Source organism: Atheta coriaria, unplaced genomic scaffold (genome assembly GCF_025399875.1).
Source record: "Atheta coriaria isolate IRGN ID8LTWV9N9 unplaced genomic scaffold, Caltech_Dcor_3.1 hic_scaffold_9_pilon, whole genome shotgun sequence".
NCBI lineage: Eukaryota > Metazoa > Arthropoda > Insecta > Coleoptera > Staphylinidae > Dalotia > Dalotia coriaria.
Genome location: NW_027045451.1, coordinates 5,748,093 through 5,767,784, shown reverse-complemented (window position 1 = coordinate 5,767,784; position 19,692 = coordinate 5,748,093). Strand labels below are relative to the sequence as shown.

General features: G+C 32.8%; 3 protein-coding genes and 2 long non-coding RNA genes across 13 annotated transcripts; 3 read left to right on the top strand and 2 right to left on the bottom strand.

Annotated features, from left to right (window-relative positions):
* The first annotated feature begins 353 nt into the window (after nucleotides 1–353).
* On the top strand, nucleotides 354–1,334 carry LOC135798920 (uncharacterized). Its single transcript, XM_065311904.1, has 3 exons — nucleotides 354–514; nucleotides 585–818; nucleotides 890–1,334. Exons 1-3 carry the CDS (start codon nucleotides 446–448, stop codon nucleotides 1,211–1,213), a joined length of 627 nt encoding a protein of 208 aa, XP_065167976.1. The 5' UTR covers nucleotides 354–445; the 3' UTR covers nucleotides 1,214–1,334.
* Nucleotides 1,335–1,898: 564 nt separating this feature from the next.
* On the bottom strand, nucleotides 1,899–2,814 carry LOC135798922 (uncharacterized). Its single transcript, XR_010549810.1, has 2 exons — nucleotides 2,517–2,814; nucleotides 1,899–2,440 (listed from the first exon to the last, which is right to left on the bottom strand). It is a non-coding gene; the product is annotated as an uncharacterized lncRNA (long non-coding RNA).
* A 103-nt stretch (nucleotides 2,815–2,917) lies between these two features.
* LOC135798921 (uncharacterized) lies at nucleotides 2,918–4,927 on the bottom strand. Its single transcript, XM_065311905.1, has 2 exons — nucleotides 3,931–4,927; nucleotides 2,918–3,755 (listed from the first exon to the last, which is right to left on the bottom strand). Exons 1-2 carry the CDS (start codon nucleotides 3,989–3,991, stop codon nucleotides 3,229–3,231), a joined length of 588 nt encoding a protein of 195 aa, XP_065167977.1. The 5' UTR covers nucleotides 3,992–4,927; the 3' UTR covers nucleotides 2,918–3,228.
* A 2,259-nt stretch (nucleotides 4,928–7,186) lies between these two features.
* Nucleotides 7,187–11,139, top strand: LOC135798862 (U-scoloptoxin(01)-Cw1a-like). The gene is made up of 3 exons (XM_065311832.1): nucleotides 7,187–7,375; nucleotides 10,182–10,304; nucleotides 10,792–11,139. Exons 1-3 carry the CDS (start codon nucleotides 7,307–7,309, stop codon nucleotides 10,996–10,998), a joined length of 399 nt encoding a protein of 132 aa, XP_065167904.1. The 5' UTR covers nucleotides 7,187–7,306; the 3' UTR covers nucleotides 10,999–11,139.
* Nucleotides 11,140–11,797: 658 nt separating this feature from the next.
* LOC135798991 (uncharacterized) lies at nucleotides 11,798–17,851 on the top strand. Of its 9 annotated transcripts, XR_010549845.1 has the most exons (28): nucleotides 11,798–12,005; nucleotides 12,072–12,230; nucleotides 12,381–12,424; nucleotides 12,541–12,592; nucleotides 12,705–12,756; nucleotides 13,035–13,086; nucleotides 13,200–13,251; nucleotides 13,748–13,964; nucleotides 14,077–14,128; nucleotides 14,241–14,292; nucleotides 14,405–14,456; nucleotides 14,569–14,620; nucleotides 14,733–14,784; nucleotides 14,897–14,948; nucleotides 15,061–15,112; nucleotides 15,225–15,276; nucleotides 15,389–15,440; nucleotides 15,553–15,604; nucleotides 15,717–15,768; nucleotides 15,881–15,932; nucleotides 16,045–16,096; nucleotides 16,209–16,260; nucleotides 16,373–16,424; nucleotides 16,537–16,588; nucleotides 16,702–16,753; nucleotides 16,867–16,918; nucleotides 17,053–17,152; nucleotides 17,222–17,851. It is a non-coding gene; the product is annotated as an uncharacterized lncRNA (long non-coding RNA). The 9 variants fall into 9 exon arrangements; XR_010549841.1 differs by having other exon boundaries at nucleotides 12,174–12,230; nucleotides 16,867–17,152; XR_010549842.1 differs by having other exon boundaries at nucleotides 12,174–12,230; nucleotides 12,285–12,424; nucleotides 16,867–17,152.
* Nucleotides 17,852–19,692: the final 1,841 nt, after the last annotated feature.

Genomic DNA, 19,692 nt, shown 5'->3' with positions numbered 1-19,692 from the left:
CCATACTTTTAACAACCAATTAATAACAAAATGTAATCAACAATTTACTTAAAAAGTTGCATGTTAAAAACATATTATATTCTGTAATATATATTTATTAATTAAAATATGTATAAATCTATTTATGAAAATTATTATAAAATCACTTTTCTCTTTTAAACGTATAATTTGTATTTGTTTAACACCCACTAGAAGCGCACCTATGCAATTAAACGAATTTCGAATATTAATAAGCTCCAATGTCTTAGAAGCCGTCGCGAACGTGCCGGGTTGCGTTTATGGGTCATTCCACGTCCTCCGAAGATATATAAAGGTTTCCGGGACTTTTTTCGTCACTAAAGTCAAGTCACCACACCTAACAACAACTACTTCATCATTCATCCATTTAATAATTATATTAGTTATTGTGTTTTTGGCGTTTTTCAACGGTTTTTAAAGTTTCAAGATGGTTGTTTTAGTGTTGAGTGTATTGTTGGTTGCCTGCAGTGGAGTATTAGCTGCACCAAGCGGCAGAGTAAGATTTTTGTTTTATTCATTTTCACGCATTTAAAAATATAACATTCGATTTTCTTTGTTAATTTTAGGTTCTTGATGATATGTTACCACCGAATTTGTTAACTTTACCAAGTAATGCAACCAGCATTCGTTCAAACATTGAAGATTCTTTCAGTTGCGAAGGACGTTCATACGGATACTACGCCGACGTCGAAAACGATTGTCAATTGTTTCACGTCTGCTTACCCGTTACCTACGCAAGCGGAAGAAGCCAAATGTTCCGGTGGAGCTTCATATGTCCCGATGAAACAGTTTTCAATCAAGTAAACAATTTGAAAATTTATTAAGTGGAACCAAAATCAATTAAACTTTTATTACCCTTTTTATTACTTAGGAAATGTTTACTTGCACACGTTCAGACGAAGCTATCGACTGCTCGGAATCGCCACGTTTCTACAATTTGAACACCAACTTCGGCGAACAATTAAACATCGCGGTTCCAACGGAAGAGATTGAAGAAGATCATGTTCATGAACAACATCAATCAAACGACGAGGTGACGGTTCCAATCGTGGCACAAGAGCTGGATGCCCTGCCGGAAACTATCTCCGAATCGGCGGATGTAACCCAAATGACACATGTTACGCATGCGCAGGAATACATGAAGAGCACTGTTCCCATCGTACCGATTTACCATCGACGCGTTATGAAATTTTAACATTTAATACTTATCAGAATATTAAAATTAGTGATTTTTGAACACGTTGAACAAAATTTTCATTGTTTTTACGTTTACTATTTCATAGTTTTGAAAACAATGGAAAATTTTACATTTTAAATTTGCTACAGTCCTGTTCAAATCACTTTTCATAACTTCTGTGACGAGATTTTTAGATCACGTATGTATTTATTTAAATATGGATGATTTAAAATGAGCAATAAAATAAAAGTTATAATAAACTATAAAAATTAATAAAAGCAATTCTAATTTCAGCCCATTCTTTAATCCAGTGGTTTTTTGTATACAATTAATTTGTATAAGAATACAAATTTCTATTTTTAGACATTTTGAAATGCTTTTCGTATATTTTGATGACACTGTTAGAATTTTAATGATAATTGCACAACATCTATATTTTTTTACAAAAACGAGTGAAAAACAAGCGAATGTCAATAGCTGCAATGAACAAAAGCCAGACAAACAATGCAGAACACATCAGAAACATTGATGACGATCCATCTCGCGCCGGAAACCCATTATCTAAATCCACCCAAGCTCGAATTACGTCGACAAACAAGTTTCGTGCTAGTTTTATGACAAAACGATATAGGAATTGAATTTTTGTGTAAAAATAGACGGATAACATTCAATTTGACCAAAGTTCAAATTTAACTAGCGAATATAACTCATCAAAATGTAATTTTAAAACATGGTGTTATCAGACGCTACATATGTAATAATATATAGTTAAGTAAGGTTATGTTTATGCATCAGCCTCACTGTCATCGCTATCCTCGGTGTCCTTGCTAAGTTGAATTGTTTGCTTTAACTTATTTGCCTCTGCCTTGGATTTCATCGTCTCGGCGAGATGTTTGAATGCTGCTCCCAGAGCAAACGTAATCTGACGAGCAACATGCTTCGAGGGGCAAACAAATGCGTGCAACATATATTGCTCATCTATTTTGGCTTCAGGTCTTGTAATAATAATACAGAAAATTCTTGAGAAGTTGACATCTTGCACTCCGTACGTGATTGTTTCGATTTTGTAAGAAACAGTAACGCTGTCTTTATCTTTAATCAACTGCGTGATCTCCAATCCATCGATTATCACTTTCAGCTCTACCTGTGATAAATTTTGACGGGAGGACTTTGCTGTCTCAACAAGAAGATCCAATGGTTTTCGAATAAATTTTACACCCCAGGCACCAGCTGCTCTGCAACTTCCTAAAAATCAAAATTTCCAGTGTTTGGATTAAGATTACACACAAATGATAACAGATATATGCAATAAAACACTAACCTAAATATTTTCCATTGAAAGTCAATGGCAGATCGTTTATGGTGATTTGATTGCTTGGAGTAGCCATTTTTTGTTGATTTATAACCTCAAATCAAGGAAATTCCAACCCACAAACAAATTTTTTTATATTATTATTATTTTACTAATAAAACAAACTGTTTTATAGGAATCACCATATGAATGGTGAATACACAACGTAACAACTAAATAGGTACATATGAATCGAACCAATCGACGAAATCGTTATCTGCGTTATCGTTCGATGCTAATTAGCACGCAACAGCGCTGCGCAAACTTTGATATCTGACGATTAACAAGGAATTTGATATCACATTATCGAGAAATGACTAAATCATCAATTTTATTTTATATAGAAAGTAATATAGAAAAAATTTAACACGTTTGGCAAAAATAATGAGATTTTATTCCATCATTATTTGTCATAATAGAAATTATACAATCATAATTATTTTATGCGGTGATTTATTTGAGCACCTTGTTAATTAGTACTTGGTATTGACATTTGACAACTTTGTTCGATCACAGATATGTTTTTCTTTCTTTTTTCTTGTTTTGTGAAAATTAACAATTGTTTCTGATCGTTTTATAAATATATTTGGTATTAGTATTAGCTTACACTATATTCTGACTTAGAGGCTAATAATAATTGTACTTTATTTTAATACCATCAACTTTTAAATGTATTTTTTGTTTATGCTTCAGTTTCACTCTCTTCATCGGCGATTTGATCCGCTGTTCTTAGATCGATGGTCCTCACCAGTTTTTCTTTATCTTGTTTGCACTTCATCACATCGGCGAAGTGTTTGAATGCTGCTGCAAGTGCAAACGTCAATTGTCTTGCCTGATGTTTGCTCTCGCAGGCAAATGCGTGACACATGAAGAGATTCTCTTGCATTTGTTGACCAGTATTGCCAACTGATTGTGGCGCTACATTAATTCCTTTTGCTGAGTCTTCCAAAGCTCTACTATTACAGATTATCATACAGAATACTCGTGTGAATGTCAAATCCTGGACTCCATAGGATATCGAATCTATTGCATGGGTAACTGATGTTTTGCTGTTTTTAGAAATAAGATCCTGAATGTGTAGACCATTAGTAGACACTTTGATTTCTACTACTTTTAAAGCTTGGCCAGAAGATTTTGCTGATTCTACCAGAAAATCAACAGGTTTTCTTGTGTGTTTTATTCCCCAGAGTCCTGCGGCTTTACAACAACCTAAAACAATGTCATAAACATGTAAAGTTTGGTTATGTAGTGAATTTTTTAAAATCATTGCAATTCAAGTGATAAAACATGTATTTTAAAACGAAAAACCTTGAATATTTACGATAATACAACAATTCCCGGCTTTAAAGAAATTTGTTTATCGGAATATGATTAGAATAATTACCTAAATATTTTGCCTGGAACGTCATGGGTAAATCCTCTGCAGTTAACGTTTTATCTGTCATTTTTAACTGGTTTAAATTTTTAGTATTCTGTTTATACTTTTTTTATGTTTTAATAGAAGTAAAGTTTTTACAACTTGTCACACTATAACTGTTTTCCACAGTTTATAACTAGTTCTGTACTTTATTTTAAATTTTTGTAAATTTCGAGTGTTAGAGTTGAGTTTTTGATAGTTTACACTTGTATAACTCGCTGATTTCGCGCTTAACTCCCGACTGTGTCGCGTTTTCCGACAATCGGCATCGCACAGTCCACCGTTCGCGGCTCGAATAATATCCGTCGTTTTGTTCCACCGTTGTTCCAGTCCAACCGATGGCGGAATGTCAGAATGTCGGAACACTTTTTCGTTCCGCCGGCGCAGTTCCGCTCAGCTGCACGCTGAGTTTTCGACTCAACTTAATCAGCCTGAGTCAGTTATGATTTACTCATCCAGTTTGCACAAATTAATCATTTTTATTACATGCAATAAATAAGAGTATACTTTGAAGAGTTATCTACTATTATTTTAGCTTGATGTTTTTATTATTCGTTGTTTTCGTAGTACATATTTTAAATTGTCCGTGACTCAGTCGGCAATCAGTGATTGTTTCATATCACATGCATTGTTATTATTTTTTTCTGTACACCCACGCGAAATAAAGTTACTTGTGGCTTCATTTGCGAATCGGCATGTTTTAAAAACTTTAAAACTCGTTGTTTTGCACTCAAATCCATTACATCACATCACATTACATATTGACTGGATAAAATTCACTAAGCAAACACTTGTTAAACTCTAACTTAAAGTGCCAATAAAATTATCTAGCAAGACGATAAGCTATGATAATAGATAAGATCAACAAAATATTATTACTTATTACACGTTTCAAAGGTTTTAATTTTTAGATTTTTTCGACACTTGTAGCGACCGTTACAAAACTCTGACTTAAGTCTTTGAAGTACTGAAGTCTAGTGACTTAAGGCACGTTGCGTTAGTAACGTAAAACGTGCTTTGGAGTAACTTTATAGTTACTTTAAGCAGGTTAACAAAGAAGGTAGAGCGATAAAGGGAGAAACAGGCTTTGTGTTTCTTACAAGTCTTACAACAGGTGAGGCATGCAGTGAAGACGCACCTAAAACTTTTTATACCTGTATTTTCAAAACATAAACGCAACAGCTGTGAAAACGTTAAATAATACTGGATATTAATTATTATTTCCCAATTTAAAATTAATTTTTATTTTTTATTGCTTTATGTGCTGTTTGTAATTGATGCGTTAATTAACTAACTTATAACCCATTATTTTGGCAGTTCAAGTATGAAAATGTACTGATGGTTTTCTGGATGTTGCTATAATTCTTAATTGGTAAACAGTTTGCAACCAGCACTTGTTTCCACCAACAGTAGCGTTGCGATTTTCCGTCAATTGTTTCAGATGTTTATTGTGTCTCGACAGATGAACAGCAAACACACACAGGAACTTGCGCATGTGCAATGTGTGAGTGTGGAGCAATCTTCAACTTTTCATCTCGGAGCATTTTTACTTTAATATACATCTGCATTTCATCAGCATTCAACCATTAAATGCAGCTGGTAATTTTTTCGCTTTCAATTTAAGATTTAATATTAATTTACACAATTCTTTTGTAATCCTGCACCCGACTTTGAAAAAATAATAAAAATTGGTTGTGTATAGACTGCAAAAAAATATTAAATAAAATTTGTTCATTGTTTCATATAGTCACATTTGCATGAGCAAATTTTATTTAATAACATTAAGCCTAAATACAAAACATTTAAGAGGGTTTTCAAGCAATACTAGAAACACTTCTGAAATGTGCATTTGCCTTAAGATATAGAAATAATTAACTTTTATATGGTAATTATCTCAATGCTAAACATAAAACATTTTCATATAAATTCCTGTTTTATTTAAATTTTTTGGGAGGCAAAAATAAATATTTTTGATTCTCGTTAGAAAAGAACTCTTAACATAGGAAACAGAACACGAAATTATAACATAAAATATGAAATAACAAACCGAATAATCTAAAGAATGAAATGTAACAAATGAAACTTAGTTTTGTTTTGTATTTTGTTTTATGTGCGCACAAAAGCCGATAATCTCGCTTGGTGAGAAATTCTCAGAAGTTCGCGCAAATATTAATTAATAAATAAGCATCTGAATTCTAAACCATGTGAGATTTTTAGATTTTTAGATATAGAGCATGAAGAACACATCAAAATGTGTTAGTATTATATTATTTAATAATAGTGCAACCGTAAACATGAAATTTTAACTTTAATTGAGTTTTATTGCATTTTAATGGATTGAAATTTTGCACTCCATAATTTTTGCAATCTATAATTAGGTTATGCACTCTTATACAAACTTAAACATAAGACCTCTAGACACATTGTATACAAAATATTTAATACACATTTATTAAGGCTCTGTGCGTTTTTATAATATTTTTATATGTAAAAACATAGTGTATGTAATAAATTAATTAGCAACATGTAATTAATCATCCCAAATATGTACATCGCACAATATTAGTAAGTTTCACACACACCGCAGGATATTCCAGCATCAAACTTTGGTTACAGTGTAGTGTGAGTGTAGCTAGCACAAAAAATGTGATGAAATAATTGTGGCACGCAATTTCGTGTAATTGAAAGCAAACGCGATTGCTCGCCCGCCATGAGAATCTCGCCAGACCTATATCACACATTAACACCCGCCGAATATTCGCGCGCAGCACGGCAGCCGATGAATCGACGATGTAATCGACAACAACTTTGAAAAGTCGAACAAAAAGTCACACATAATAAATGAGTCGCGCTTTGGTTATGTCAAGTTATGTCTATTCCCCATTTTAGACATCTAAAAGTCATTGATTCATTACAAATATTATTTATTATACCAAAGAAGGAAGGCGAACATTTTATTTGTTTGAGTTTGTGCGTCTATGTATCATTATAATGAACTGAATGTATGATTGAGGTGGGATACGCATACGCAACTTACTCAACGAGTGTTGTTGATGTTGTCGTTGCTATTGGCAACGCAAAACAACACGCCGAAATAGGAATGAAATGAAAAGTGATGCGAAACCGAAATTCCATCTTCGCGGAGATGGCTCTTCCATCCCACACTACACCGGCGGTATAAAATCACCACCGACGATTCGTTTCAGCACATTGCACTCGATTCTTTTTGCAAACCAACATCTAATTAGTTAATTGGATTAATAAGCGCAGTAAAAAACGGATAACAATTAAATTGTATTTTAACAGTGTTTCAAGAAGTGATAACTCATAAATTTTGATAATCATGTCGAAAATTAATACTATTGTGTTTTTCACCGCCATTTGTGGATTTACCATACACTTGGCGCTATCGGTAAGTTATCAATCACATACATAAACATAACAATCTTCAAAACAAGCATAAACTGTACTATAATTAAGATTATATCATAATACATCTCTTAAAGTTATCAAATAGTTAAGCATTTCCATAAAAATACTAAAATTCTAAGATAATCGACGTTGGAAGTTAAATAACATCACTAAACATTCTGGGTTAAAGAGAAAACTTTACAAATTTGAGGAAATTACACAAAACTCAACAAAGTTGTCTATAAATCTTCTTCATGTTACTAAATATCTTTAGGTCAATAAAAATTGTCTATAATTAAATCATAAATCATACTCTCTTATAAGTACTTACACATTTGAGTAAGTAATGTGAGTTAATCTGACTTTTCTCTTAAATACCATACAATTTACTATTACATTCGTAATTCATCAACATTAAATTAAATGATCTTCAGGCTTCAATTCACCGTATACAATGTTGAAATTCATGAAAGTCATGAGATATTTTACGCATCCTATATGTTACGTATGACTTAACTTAAGTACTTCTATATTTATCTGTTAAACTTGTAATATGTTATAATATTGATGATTCATTTAGAAATTCCCATACTTCACAATCGTGTAATTATGTTCTTTTTATCATTTTACTTTCCGTTTCCGTGAAGATGGCTTAAGTCTTACTTAACTTATTAGTATAAATAAATCATTGTTTATCAATTGTTCCTATATATGTATATGTATAGGTGGATTTGTTTATAATAGTTTAGATAGAACAAGAGTCTCATTAGAGTAATTTGGTGCATTCTTAAGTTACTTTCACTGGGAGACATCTTAATCTTCGTGCCGGTACTGACTTAACAGTTTAGCGGATACCGACGTAAGAATGTATTCAATTTCAGTTATTTTAGATTTAACGAGACGTTTCAAGTTTGTTATGCAAATAATTTTTTTTCTTTGCTTTTTCCCTTCATTATTAAGTTATGTTCTTGTAGAATGTTTTAAACGAGTTTCCCAATCGAATAAATGAACGACATCTTTGTTTGTTGTTAGTTTTGATGTTATATAACCTCATTATTGAAATTATATTGAGATTTCTTTTGATAATGAAAAATGTAAATGTAAAGTTAAAATTTAAGATTTAAGACAAAGTCAAGTTTTAACTCGATTTAATTGAATGTGATTTAAGTCACTTTAGTAAAATTTTCTAATTTTACTTTTGTTTTATATATATATTTTTAATTTTAATGTTTTAATCGCATGTGTTTACAGTAAATGTTATCAATCTTGAAAAATGCAAATGAGCACATAGTGCGACATTGTGTTATGCGCGCTTAATGCAACCGGAAGTGGTGTAACGAGTCGGTTCGAGTTCATCCGTGTTCGCCGGTGTCGGTCACTCGTGTCGGCCATGTTGGTCATTGATATGCGCACTTTTCACGCTTCTACTTCCATATCTCGAACGAAAATCTCTGCAGCGTAATCTGCGAACAATTCATTACCTTTTTTCATTGTCTGCCACATTTGGCACAATTTTACAAGCTCACAACTTTAAATGAACGTTTATAACCAAATTTAATTGAATTCAATTGACATCAGCAGACAAAATGTCGGTGCGTGTCGGATGCACACTCTAGTAATTTATGCAAAATTAAATTAAATTATAAATTAAAGAGCAACCCAATTAAAGTCACTGAAAATAAAACAAACATTTACATCACTTGCATCATTCGCATCACTCTTTTGTTTCGTTTTTGTTTCGATGTGTTTGATTGTCATGGGAAACATACGAAACTTTCGTGCTCGATTATGTCACAGCGCCGATTACGATTTAGGTACAATGTTCACGTCGTTGATTTATGTACATTCGATACGCGTCTTCTGCAAATCTTTACCAGAATTGTAAAAAAACCTAAACTTTTTTTAACGAATCATTTATAATTTTCTGCATGGACATAGAGCATGGGAACGTCGTAACTTTATGCTCGGATTGGCAGCCATCTTGATTCACACGCAAATTAACTCTTCGATTTTTGAACGATACCGCAAATCGTAATTAGTTGTATCTTCGCATGCGCTTTATATTCGCGCGCATAAAAGTCGAACAAATGTGAGTGCGAGGTGTGATAGATGCGAAAACAAAATCGAAACAATGAACTCCGAACTGCGTAATGAGATCACATCTGGTGTATATGATCCATTCAGTTTTCGACTTTAATTTCGAGCAGAGCACACACACTAATTGCGTGTTAATAATCGACTACTGTGTGCGAACACTTGTGCACTCAAGTTTGGTTATGTCATCTTCGCACGTTCATTAAATTATTGCAATATTGACCTAAAAAATGTAATACATTCATAATTTCTAAAATATAACAAAAATGTCATCATATTTTACGGATTATTATTAATTTAAGCAAGAAACTGTCCCTCCAATCTTTTTACTTTCTCATTATTAACTAATTGTTAACAAAATTTTATTTATTATTTTTTAAATTCTCCAAAAAGTAGATTTTATTCTAATGTAATTTAAATTTTGCTTCTTTTAAAGAAATCAAATGATAGGTTTTACATTGATGTAATTTCTTAACAAAATTTTTAATTTTGTGGCTGCTATAAAATGACATAACCTTTTTTTTAATATTTCATGTTCATAACCTATTTAGGTATAAATATTTTTTTTGCATTTATTTCAAAGGTTTAATATTTTTTCTTCAATTTGATAAAGAAGCAAATCCAAAAAGTTAAATATAAAGAACTTGTTTGAGCAATTATAAAGCTATAAGTCACATAACACTATCACAATTTTACACATAAACTTTTTCTAGCAATTGGATGGTTATGTGGCCGGTCAGGATTATCCAATCTACAGTGAAATCCCCAAAGGACTATCGTTCAAGTGTGATCAACGTTTGCCAGGCTATTATAGCGACCCTGAAGCGCAATGCCAGGTAATTTAACAACTTCAAACTAGCGAATGGCTTCTAGTGTTTATTTGATTTGCACGTTTTGTAGCCATTTGCACTTACGATGCGAACAGCTAAATAACAAGGTGTCGATCAAGCACTCTATAATTTGTACTTTACTACCAGCAACAACAATTCACAATCAAACCTCACTCAACGAAACATAAAATATTCATAAACCAACTGTTTATTCTGCTAAGCAGTTAATGACTAGGTTTGATTTTTAATTTCATCTTTGAGGTAAAATTTCGTGTTTATTCAATGGAAACTGCTTGTTAAAAAATATGTATGAATGATAATTATCTTATAATTGGTAGAATCTCGGAATAGATTTGATCGGAACAACTAAAGTGCGGAAATAACTTCGGATGTGAATCATTAAAAATCAATGTGAATTCAATTACGTTTTCTGTTGGGTTTAAAGATGTTTAATTTTAATTCATCGATTGTTGTTTTGTGTATTTTTAATTAGGTATGGCACTGGTGTTTGCCGAGTGGTCAACAATTCAGCTTCCTTTGTCCCAATGGCACCATCTTCAATCAATTTGCTCGTGTCTGCGATTGGTGGTTCAATGTTGATTGCGCCAACACACCCAGCTTGTACAATGTTAACGAAGATCTATACATCGTTCCTCAAAACACCAAACGCAGCCGTCGACACTACAACCACCATTACTGATCATTTAGTTCACATCAATCAAACGCTACAACAAATTAAAATTGATTCAACTTCATACGAATCATGTGATGCAAAATTTCAATGCCATTGAAAATTATCAAATTTTTAATTAAAGACATAGAGTATTAATATATTATATCAGAGAAAAATATAAATAAATGTTTTAAAAATATAGCAGCTAAATTTGGCACAAATGCATTTATGATTAAGATGACTTTAATTTTAATAGAAAATATAATATGACGGTTTATTTAATTGTGTTTCATACTTTACAGAATTGAAGTTAGTAATAAGAATAATTTTGTACATATTATAAAAAAATTTAAGAATACTGTAACTATAGTGTTTTTGTTTATTAAAATTGCTGCTTGCTGTATTGCAAATCATTTATACCTTTTATTTCAAGATCGAATTTTTTAGATTAATTAATTTCAGTCGAGCAACCAGAAAAAGGTTTTTCATATAAAACAGATAAATCATTTTTCTTGTTTACGTTCCAACAACAATTTAGATTTTTCAGTTTTGCTTGCAGATTCCCAATAAACAATTAATTCTTATCAATAAATATTAGTTAGTTTTTACACAATCATTCTTTGTTTTTGCGTTTAATAAGTGCAATGCAACGCGTAATACTGCACTATATTTATTTATTATAAGCACTTTTTTAGCATTGGGTTTAGTCCCGCCTGGAATGTCTTAAAAGTGATTTCAAAATGTTTCCATCGGTAGGCGCTTATCAGTATTTTGCACTATGTAAACAAGAGCGCACACGTTTTGAAACTAGTTTGGTTCTGACCGCTGGCAAGAACGCATTACTCGTTGCGTATTTTCATTTTTGGTTTCATTTTATATGGAGATTTAAATAGGGCTAGTGTTACCCTTAACAATAAACGTTTGTGTACAAACTTCTGTCGTAATAGTGTTTAAATCAGCCTAAATTAAGTCTAAACGAGAATTGCATCGCACGTTGCATGTCATAACACCAGTTCTCTTTCTCTGTTTATAAAGTATGTGATCAACTAAAGTACTGATAATCATAAAAATTTCGAGGCACTGATTATTGTTGGTTTTAGGGCTCTGGTAGTTAAACGAAACCTCACAGGACAGATCTATAAATTCATGACCTAGTTTTGTGATTTTCATATGTCTTTTGCACTGATTTCTCTTTGTTTTAGGGCTCCAGGAATTAAACGGGACTATACAGCAGAGATGATATCTCAATGCTTCACATTGTAAGTATTGCAAATCTTTATTATGTCCATGACTTAGTTTTGTAATTTTTACAGGGGGATGAATGTGTGGCAATAATTTAAGTTTGCCTTTGATTTAGTGACAAAAATTACATTTTTGTGTTGCAAAGGACTACTTTTTGCTTGTTTTAGGTGTTCTGCACCCGAGCCCGTCATCGCAGGAGACCCCTCAGATTGTAAGTATGTATTTTATTTCATTATCATTGTCTTATATAAATTTTGTGATTATCTCACAAATTGACCCCAAAAATTGCATTTTTATGTTCGAAGGACTAATTTTTGCTTGTTTTAGAGATTTTGCACCTGAGTCTGAAATCGTAGAAGGACCATTCTTGCATCAGATTGTAAGTATTTAATTTCATTATTATTTTCCTAAATAACTTTTGTGATTACCGCAAAAATTGACCCCCAAAATTGCATTTTTATGTTCGAAGGACTAATTTTTACTTGTTTTAGGGATTTTGTACCGGAGTCTGACATCGTAGAAGGACCATTCTTGCATTAGATTGTAAGTATTTAATTTCTTTATCGTTTTCATGACTAATTTTTGTGATTAGCTCATGAATTAGTGACGAAAATTGCATTTTTGTGTTGCCAAAGTCTACTTTTTACTTGTTTTAGGTGTTCAGCACCCAAAATCGACAACGTAGTAGAACCATTCTTGCTTAAGATTGTAGATGTTTAACTTCTTTATCGTTTTCATGACTAATTTTTGTGATTAGCTCTTGAATTAGTGATGAAAATTGCATTTTTGTGTTGCTAAGGACTACTTTTCGCTTGTTTTAGATTTTCTGCACCTAAAGTCGACATCGTAGCAGAACGATTCTTGCATCTGAGTGTAAGTATTCATTTTCTTTATCTTTTTCATGTCTAATTTTTGTGATTAGCTCATGACTTAGTGACGAAAGTTGCATTTTTGTGTTGCAAAGGACTATTTTTCGCTTGTTTTAGGTGTTCTGCATCCGACCCCGACATCGCAGGAGGACTATTCTTGCATCAGATTGTAAGTAATTAATTTCGTTATCATTTTCATACATAACTATTATGAATAACTGATGAATTAGCGAGAAAATTTAGTTTTTGTGTTTCGAAGCACTAATTTTTGCGGGTTTTCGGGGTTTAGCACATATACGCATCATTCGCGTAATATCAGCGTGGTCTCTAAAGATGTAAAATTTAATTCTTAATGGCGTTATATTCTAATGTCGTAGGAGATGAACCTGTAGGACATATATTGTTAGATAAATTTTACATTTCGTACGTTGTTATGTCGATAACTTGTAACTGTTTGTTTACATTTAGTCATTTAAAAAAGGTTTTGGATTATATATAACATGGATTGTGTTTTATTATTTTTCGTTCATGTGAGTGAGGTAGAAATACTAGCATGAAGTGATAGCAGGTGAGTTAGAATAAGAGAGCAATATTCATAGTTTCATGTTCAATCCATGTTCTTTATATGATCTGCCGAATTTTCTACACTTTGTTTATGCTGTCAGTTCGACCTTGGCTTGCGCAGCACGCTGTGCGCTGCGATTTGAAATTTGAATAGTACCGCACCGGTCACCGTATGTCGTCGGCTTCGAGTGACAATTCGCTATACTGCACAGTACATCTTGCGCTGGCGTGTTGGTTGTAGATTTTTTCGGTTTAGTCAGTCGGTGGTACGCAATTGTAGACATCGACATCGTAGCAGAACCATTCTTGCATCAGATTGTAAGTATTTAATTTCATTATCATTTTCCTAAATAACTTTTGCGATTACCTCCCAAATTGACCCCCAAAATTGTATTTATATGTTCGAAGGACTAATTTTTACTTGTTTTAGAGATTTTGCACCTGAGTATGATATCGTAGCAGGACCATTCTTGCATCAGATTGTAAGTATTTAATTTCATCATTATGTCCCTAAGTAACTTTTGTGATTATCTCAAAAATAGACCCCCAAAATAGCATTTTTATGTTTCCAGGACTAATATTTGCTTGTTTTAGGGATTTTGCACCTGAGTCTGACATCGTAGAATTACCATTCTCGCATTTGATTGTAAGTATTTAATTTCATTATCATTTTCCTAAATAACTTTTGTGATTATCGCACAAAATGACCCCCAAAATTGCATTTATATGTTCGAAGGACTAATTTTTGCTTGTTTTAGTGATTTTACATCTGAGTCTGACATCGTAGAATGACCATTCTTGCATTCGATTGTAAGTATTTAATTTCATTATCATTTTCCTAAATAACTTTTGTGATTATCACACAAAATGACCCCCAAAATTGCATTTATATGTTGGAAGGTCTAATTTTTGCTTGTTTTAGGGATATTGCACCTGAGTCTGACATGGTAGAAGGACCATTCTTGCATCAGATTGTAAGTATTTAATTTCTTTATCGTTTTCATAACTAATTGTTGTGATAATCTCACAAATTGACCCCCAAAATTGCATTTTTATGTTCGAAGGACTAATTTTTGCTTGTTTTAGGGATTTTGTACCTGAGTCTGACATCGTAGAAGGACCATTCTTACATCAGATTGTAAGTATTTAATTTCTTTATCGTTTTCATAACTAATTGTTGTGATAATCTCACAAATTGACCCCCAAAATTGCATTTTTATGTTCGAATGACTAATTTTTACTTGTTTTAGGGATATTGCACCTGAGTCTGACATGGTAGAATGACCATTCTTGCATCAGATTGTAAGTATTTAATTTCTTTATCGTTTTCATAACTAATTGTTGTGATAATCTCACAAATTGACCCCCAAAATTGCATTTTTATGTTCGAAGGACTAATTTTTGCTTGTTTTAGGGATTTTGTACCTGAGTCTGACATCGTAGAAGGACCATTCTTACATCAGATTGTAAGTATTTAATTTCTTTATCATTTGCTTAAATATCTTTTGTGATTATCACACAAATTGACCCCCAAAATTGCATTTTTATGTTCGAAGGACTAATTTTTGCTTGTTTTAGGGATATTGCACCTGAGTCTGACATCGTAGAAGGACCATTCTTACATCAGATAGTAAGTATTTAATTTCTTTATCATTTGCCTAAATAACTTTTTTGATTATCATACAAATTGACCCCCAAAATTGCATTTTTATGTTCGAAGGACTAATTTTTGCTTGTTTTAGGGATATTGCACCTGAGTCTGACATCGTAGAAGGACCATTCTTACATCAGATTGTAAGTATTTAATTTCTTTATCATTTCTCTAAATAACTTTTGTGATTATCACACAAATTGACCCCCAAAATTGCATTTTTATGTTCGAAGGACTAATTTTTGCTTGTTTTAGGGATATTGCACCTGAGTCTGACATCGTAGAAGGACCATTCTTACATCAGATTGTAAGTATTTAATTTCTTTATCATTTGCCAAAATAACTTTTTTGATTATGATACAAATTGACCCCCAAAATTGCATTTTTATGTGCGAATCACTAATTTTTGCTGGTTTTAGGGATATTGCACCTGAGTCTGACATCGTAGAAGGACCATTCTTACATCAGATTGTAAGTATTTAATTTCTTTATCATTTGCTTAAATAACTTTTTTGATTATCACACAAATTGACCCTCAAAATTGAATTTTTATGTTCGAATGACTAATTTTTGCTTGTTTTAGGGATATTGCACCTGAGTCTGACATCGTAGAAGGACCATTCGTGCATCAGATTGTAAGTATTTAATTTCTTTATCGTTTTCATAACTAATTGTTGTGATAATCTCACAAATTGACCCCCAAAATTGCATTTTTATGTTCGAAGGACTAATTTTTGCTTGTTTTAGGGATTTTGTACCTGAGTCTGACATCGTAGAAGGACCATTCTTGCATCAGATTGTAAGTATTTAATTTCTTTATCGTTTTCATAACTAATTGTTGTGATAATCTCACAAATTGACCCCCAAAATTGCATTTTTATGTTCGAAGGACTAATTTTTGCTTGTTTTAGGGATTTTGTACCTGAGTCTGACATCGTAGAAGGACCATTCTTAGATCAGATTGTAAGTATTTAATTTCTTTATCATTTGTCTAAATAACTTTTTTGATTATCATACAAATTGACCCCCAAAATTGCATTTTTATATGCGAATGACTAATTTTTGCTTGTTTTAGGAATATTGCACCTGAGTCTGACATCGTAGAATGATCATTCTTACATCAGATTGTAAGTATTTAATTTCTTTATCATTTGCTTAAATAACTTTTGTGATTATCACACAAAGTGACCCCCAAAATTGCATTTTTATGTTCGAAGGACTAATTTTTGCTTGTTTTAGGGATGTTGTTCCTGAGTCTGACATCGTAGAATGACCATTCTTGCATCAGATTGTAAGTATTTAATTTCTTTATCGTTTTCATATCTAATTTTTGTGATTAGCTCATGAATTAGTGACGAAAGTTGCATTTTTGTGTTGCAAAGGACTACATTTCGCTTGTTTTAGGTGTTCTGCACCCGATTCCGATATCTTAGGAGAACCATTCTTGCATAAGATTGTAAGCAATTAATTTCTTTATCGTTTTCATAACTAATTTTTGTGATTAACTCATGAATTAGTGACGAAAACTGCATTTTTGTGTTGCAAAGGACTATATTTCGCTTGTTTTAGGTGTTCTGCACCCGATCCCGATATCGTAGCAGAACCATTCTTACATCAGATTGTAAGTAATTAATTTCTTTATCGTTTTCATAAATAACTTTTATGAAGAACTTATGAATTAGCGAGAAAAATTTACTTTTTGTATTTCCAAGCACTGATTTTTGCTGGTTACTAAAACTGTTTGTTTACATTTAGTCATTCTGAATAGTTTTTGGAATATATATAACATGGATTGTGTTTTATTAATTTTCGTTCAAGTGAGTGAAATAGAAATACCAGGATGAGGTGATAGCTGGTGAGTTAGAATAAGAGAGCAATACATCTAAGTGTCATGTTCAATCCATGTTTTCTATATGATCTGCAGAATTTTCTGCACCTTGTTTATGCTCTCAGTTCGACCTTGGCTTGCGCAGCACGCTGTGCGCTGACATTTGAAATTTGAACAGTACCGTACCGGTCGCAGCATGTCGTCGGCCGGCTTCAAGTGACAATTCGCCATACTGCTCAGAACATCTTGCGCTGTCGTATGGGCTGTTGTTTTTTCCTGTTTAGTCAGTCAGTGGTACGCAATTGTGCTGCGTGTTCTGTTTCACCGCCGGTCTTCATCGCGACTGTTAGCATTTCGGGAGACTTTAAAACGGTGCGAGTCTTATAATTGTTTAGTCATCGATTGCTATCAACTAATGAACAAGTGATTTATCTCGAATCGACTCGAGACACCACGCGCGCGTGTGTAAGCCATCAGCCGCCGGCCGTCGGATCTCTTACGATGGGCTACGGATTCCAATTGGATTTATAGGCCAAAATGGTATTGTTAATTAGTCGGGATAAATAACGCGTTTTCTCCGTGTGGTATAGTGCATAAATAAAACAGTGAGTAGTTACATCAATTCTACAAACAATTCTACTTTATGTGTAACGTTTGATAAGAGAGCGTTGTGGCTCCATGGTATGTAGGATATGCCTTGGATCGTACATACGTTCGTTTTATTAAAAAGAGGAATGTATTGTTAAATACAATTAATAAAACTCAATTTAATATTAAAATATTATTCATACTTCTTTGTGATATCCTCTTTGTTGTTTTCAGGATATGCGTCTTAAATCATATTTCATATAAGCTTATGTGAGTGCAACATAGCTAAGACATGCTATGTTGCATCTAAGACATGTGTTGTTGTTTTTAAATAGTTGAATAAAGTAGAAACACAAATAGAAGAATCAAATATTACAGATAAAAACACTCGGTGGTCGAGTAGAGACGTGCACCTGCTGGCATGCTAGCGGACACGGATCGAATCTCAGGTATAGAAGGCATTTTTCTCAAATATAAAAATATCAGGTGTAATTTGGGTTGCATATATGAATTGCAACGAAATATAAGAGAAATTGAAATACAAGTGAAGGCAATAAGAGAAGTAAGAAAGTAAGTGGAGAAACGAGAACAGAGAAATAGAAGAAGCACAGTAGTAAAGAATAGGAGAAAATAGAAGGAAGAGAATAGAGAAGAGGAGGAGATAGAAGAAAGAGAACAGGGGAGGATCAGATTTTTAAATTTTTTGGCACGTGTCGTTATAAGACAGCCCACTGCTTCGATTCGTCCATTGCTCCCGGCCCGTCCTACAGCTACGATGTCTCTGCGCTTCATCCCCGAAATTATCAGGCATATCAACAATTTTTATGGTGGGGGATCATCCCCAGAGAGAGGGAACTCCTTATAAGGACTTGTAAAAATATTTCTAAGTTTTAAGTCTCCTCAAGAGAGGTGACACTTAAAAATATTCTTACAAGTTCTGACCCGTAGCTGAAATGAAAGAAGGAGCACACAAATCACACAGGATACCTTAACAATTTTTATAGTGGGGATCATCCCCTGAGAGAGGGAACTCTCTTAGAGACCTGTTCCTGAAATGATAGAAGGGGTACACAAATCAAAGAAGTCAATATATTTTACTATTCATTTATTAAAAATGGAATACAAGTTTAGATTTTACAAATCAACAGAATATATGTCTCCATATTGAAACGGGACTTACGACCGGGGCATAGGCGCGCACATGCCAGCAGGTACTATTTCATAAAATTCAACCGGAATAATGAAATTAGTAAATAGTCAATTTTCTAGGTGATTGAAAATGGAAACAAATATACAGGGTGTTGCAATAGGAAATTTTAAAGTGCAAACAAAAAACTCCCAACACTAAAAATGCCGCTCGTTTTTACTCGACGATCAGGGAAACTAATATACAGGGTGTTCCAGAAAGAAAATTCAACGTGCAAACGGGAAAATACTAAGCAAAAATTTCACGGACACAGAGGAAAACATATATGTTGGTGTTCTAGAAAGAAAATTCCATGTTCAAAGCATAGAACACTTAAAACTCACAATTAAAAGTGATTTTCTACATGCGGTTAGGAAAACTAATATACAGGGTGTAACAAAAAGAAAATTTTAGAAACTACAAAGGAAGTCAATATTCACAACACGAAGAGGGAAATTTACAAATTAACAACAATATTTTAATATAAAATCAGATTTTACCCGAAAAACATCGAAAAATTGAGCAAAAGGGTGCTACAAAAATAAAACACTTACATTTTAATATATTGTTAATATATATTTATTAATTGATGGTAGCATCAACTGTATAAAGTAACTGACGGGTGAAGCATCATTAAAAATTGATAGAATATCCAGCGGAAAACATCTAAATCAACAGACGGCAAGCGACGGCGCGTAGCTATTTTTTTGTAAATATGAAGATATACTGAGACTGCGAAAACGAAAAACCGTTCAAGATTTTATTTCAACAAGAAATTATTAATTTAATGATG